The sequence below is a fragment of the Etheostoma spectabile genome, chromosome 4 (assembly GCF_008692095.1).
Source record: "Etheostoma spectabile isolate EspeVRDwgs_2016 chromosome 4, UIUC_Espe_1.0, whole genome shotgun sequence".
In the NCBI taxonomy this organism is placed as follows: domain Eukaryota; kingdom Metazoa; phylum Chordata; class Actinopteri; order Perciformes; family Percidae; genus Etheostoma; species Etheostoma spectabile.
The window spans coordinates 31,257,224-31,261,302 of NC_045736.1; the positions used below are offsets into that span (position 1 = coordinate 31,257,224).

Here is a 4,079-nt window from a genome sequence, read left to right on the forward strand (position 1 = left end):
CTCCATATAAATGCACAGATTGTTCATTGTTTTGTCGTTAGTGAAAAACAATATTGAGAATGACATTTTCCTCCAATGGAGGCCGTTCATCCGCATTCTGAGATCGATTCTTTTTGACCGACAAGATGGCGGAGGGCGGAAACAACGACAGCTACAGTGGGTTGTTCTTTTTTTTATCTGTGTACACAACCAATGTTCTCCATGCTGAGTTCATGTGTAGAGCCCCTGGGGATACTTGGAGCAAAGGTACGTGTTGTGACGAGACTTCTCAGTGTTTTAAAAATGTTGATTTTGATGCTATCATAGTAGCGCCCCTGGCTCTCGCATTCAAAAGGCCATTTGACCAAAAACAAGACTACGGTAAATCTTAAAAGTGGCGTTTCTGTCCTAGTTATGCTTTTAGTTTGACTTGGGTACATTCACAAAAGGACCCTAGGTTGCATTTTGGCAAGACTTACCCTTTAACCCTTGTATTTGTTAAGGTTTTGGGTTTTTTAACCCGTTTTCTTTCCCTCCCTGGTCTTATGTTTGTGTCTCGTTACCCCCTGGCCGGATGTTGCCCTGAGTGTCTGCATGTTCTGTTTCCTGTTTTATTTTGAAGTCTGGTTGTTGTCTTGTCCTGCCTTTAGTTCTACTTCCTGTTTTTTCCCGCTCTTGTGATTACCTGATGTTTTCCACCTGTTTCCCAGCCCTTTTGTCACCTGCCTCTCGTTACCTCGTTACCCCCTGGATTTAGTCTTTGTCTTGTGTCGGATCCTTGTTTCCTGTCAGCATTTCATGTTTTCTTGCCCGTATTTCCCTGCAAATTACCTTCCCTGTGAGTTTTGCCGGCCCCTGTGCTCTGGTCTTTGTTTTTCCCAGTTTCTTACTTTTTGTGTTTTGCTTGGACTCTGTTTTGCTGAATAAATCCTCGTTTTCAAACCTCCGCTGCCCGCCTGTTATCCTCTGCCTTTGGGTCCTTCTTCACTCACTGTCCCTGTATTGTCTTCACTTTCAAGACCCTGTCGTATCCCTCGGGTCAAATTGACCCGTGACTTATTTTGGGTTTTAAAATCAATAAAACAATAGAATTTGACCTCATAATCTATTAACAAATCTTCTCGTTATCTCAATTTCAAACAATTGAGATAACATACAGTATACGTTTAGGGAATCCAATCAGTTGCTACTAGAACACAATAAAAAATGGAAGTGTGATTTGTTTTTTTGTCATAAGGTTATAAATCATGTTAAAAATCCATAATCATTCTTATCTTGGAAACAACATAAGTGGTCATATCCAGAATACTTTTATAAATTGAGTCAGGACTTTATCACAGAAAGTAAGGTAAGGCCGTTGATTTATGGGTGGGAAAAATGGATTCTTCTTTTAAAAATTTGAAATGGGTCAATTTGACCCGAATACTAAACAAGGGTTAAGTCTTTTCTTTTTATGCCTCTTTCTTCATCTACTTTGCTACATTCCAGAGATAAATATGACTAAATTACTATATACTACTGACAGCTTTAGTTACTAGTTTCTTTACAAATTAAGATTTTTATACACAAATCACATATGTAAAATATGATGCTTTACTACAAATTAAACTACCCAAAAATATGACAACCTACAAGTCCAGCTGAAATGATTAATGACAGAAATGTTTCACTTCCAGTTTCTTAAATGTGAGGATTGTTCTGCATCGAGTACTTTTACTCTTAATACTTTGAGTACATGTTGCTGTTGATACTTACATACTTTGACTTATGTAACATTTTCAATGCAGGACATTTGTAATTTTTTAACAGTATTAGTACTTTTACTTAAGTAAAGGATCTGAATGTGTCTTCCACCACTGCGCCCATGTATAACAAGCTGACTCAGAGCAGAGGCCTGTTTGGGTTTCAGCGTATTTGTGTGTGAGGACAGAAACCACCCAGTCGCTATAAAATACAGGGCACCTGTTCCCCGGATCCCATTGGGAGAAATTCCACTCCTCAGTCACTGTGTGTGTGTGTGTGTGTTTGTGTGGGGGTATGTGTCAGTAAAGAATGTTGACACTGGATCTTCCTAGCTCAAGAGGACACCGTGCAACATCACTTCCTTCATGACCCTTCCCTATTTAAAGGCCGTTGTGGAGCCAGGGGGGGCCTCAGCGGGGGATTAAGGCCAAAGCCATTGCACTCTTCACACCAGCAGCTCACCCACTGACCGACTGACAGCTCCCAATCTTTCTGTGAAGATCCACACCGGGTATAAAGGTGGAGGCAAACGGATTTCTATCCATGATCATCCAGAATTTTTTATCTTTGCAAGTGTGGAGTTTCTAAAATTTGAGTTGGAATTTTGGAGCCAACAGAAGCTGAATATTTCCTCAGACAAAAGGGATTTTTTTTTTCATTGACACAACTAGAATTTTTTACCGAAACACAACCAGAGAAATTCAAAAACTTTCCCAGACTGGAAGCCAAAGTCACACGCTAACTCCAGGAATTGCCACATTACATCCTGCAAGGTTTTGTCTGAATTTTCCAGCAGCAGAGTAGATCTCTACAGCATTTGAAAAAACACACACAACACACAATACAAGAAAGATTTCTGGGAAACGTCATTTTCTGCTATCCTGTGACAATGAGTAGTGGTGGGACCACGACAGTTTCACCACAGGAGCCTCAGGCTTTCAAAAGGGCAGTACGGAAGATAAAATGCGCCGCTATGGTGGCCAACCTGGCCAAGAGCTGGCAGGGCTGGGCCAGTGAACACTCCGACAAGCAGGACGCCATCCCGAGTGGCTGGATGCCTTCATCTGTTCAAGAGGTAGACAAAAAAGAGCGTAACCATGACGTCAAGCTCACCGTCACCCCGCGTGTATTCACGGCTGATGGCGCCAACGCCAGTGGGAGTACGATTCGGACTGGTTCAGTGACCAAGTCTGTGCAGCCGAAACGCAGCGAGTGCAGCAGCAGCGACGTGGTCAACGCCATCCGAGGCAGGATGGAGTCGGGTCCCGAAGAGTGCAAGCCGTTCCTGGGCAACGAGTCGCCGACCCGCCGGCGCCAGATGAGGGCGCTACAGAGCGCAGGAGGAGGAGCGAGTGGACTCATCCAAGACAGGAAGCTTCTGCTCCAGCAGGAGAAGAAGCTGGGGTCGAGGAGCAGCAGTATTGACACAGAGGACAGCGGGCTGGGAGAGGAGGCCGGGCTCAGCGACAACAGCGACGCAAGAAATGAGCACGGTGACATCCAGCCCAAGAAACAGACCAACAGGCCCAAGGTAGAGTGGTGAATCATGGGGAAAAATGTAATAGGGATGCACCGATAGTGATGCAAGCGTCATATTTAGACTAGCTTGGTCAGGACTCTTGGCGTCACTTTTTGACGCTCTGGGTCGGGACTAATGGGACAGTTAGGTTTAGGAACCGATGTTGGGTGGGGTTATATAATGTACATTTCACTGGCATTGACCACGCCACAACGATGTGTCAGTTTAAAGATTTAATGAACATTAATAATGTGTAGATGTATGAATCGATGGGGATGTCGTCTGATGGCTGGTCTGGGAGGATGCATGATGACCGGGTGGAGGAGACACAGGAAGGGATGAGAGGGAAGATGGATGGATGAAGAGGAGGGAACGAGATGGTGCATCAAGCGATCAGAGATAACGAGGCTGCTGCATAGCACGGTGTATATAGGTTTATCTGGTGATTAGAGCTGTGGTTTAGGCGTGGCCCTGCTCCTGAACCTAAGTTAACAAATTAACTACATTTTAGTGACACGTGGGACAAGAACGAGACAAAAACACCAGTCTCCTGGGCGAAAGTCTTGTGTTGGTTGATGCATCCACCAACTAAACCAACCTCATTAGGCAGATTTTCGGTCTTTCATACTCGCCGCAGTCGAGGTGATGCTCTGCTTGGTGCGTTTCATACGGACGCTAAGGGGAGATTTTTGTGTCGGTATCTGACGTTGAGAGACACTAACCAATCGTCAGCATGTGATGAGTATGGCGTGAGAACAGGTTGCATGTATTATTGCTTCTATACTATCACATCCTATATCACCTTCTAGGAATGTGGCAAAAACTTCTCCGATGAGCA

At 44.3% G+C, this 4,079-nt stretch overlaps 1 protein-coding gene and 1 long non-coding RNA gene across 2 annotated transcripts in view; one reads left to right on the plus strand and one right to left on the minus strand.

The window, feature by feature from the left end:
- Window positions 1–1,654: 1,654 nt before the first annotated feature.
- LOC116687789 (uncharacterized) lies at window positions 1,655–1,834 on the minus strand. The gene is made up of 2 exons (XR_004331632.1): window positions 1,798–1,834; window positions 1,655–1,743 (listed from the first exon to the last, which is right to left on the minus strand). It is a non-coding gene; the product is annotated as an uncharacterized LOC116687789 (long non-coding RNA).
- A 275-nt stretch (window positions 1,835–2,109) lies between these two features.
- The window catches only part of abraa (actin binding Rho activating protein a), a 9,847-nt gene continuing 7,877 nt past the window's right edge, over window positions 2,110–4,079 (plus strand). The window contains exon 1 of the mRNA XM_032513396.1: window positions 2,110–3,253. Within this exon, the coding sequence (XP_032369287.1) occupies window positions 2,612–3,253 (642 nt within the window). The 5' untranslated portion in view covers window positions 2,110–2,611. The remainder of the gene's footprint in view (window positions 3,254–4,079) is intronic.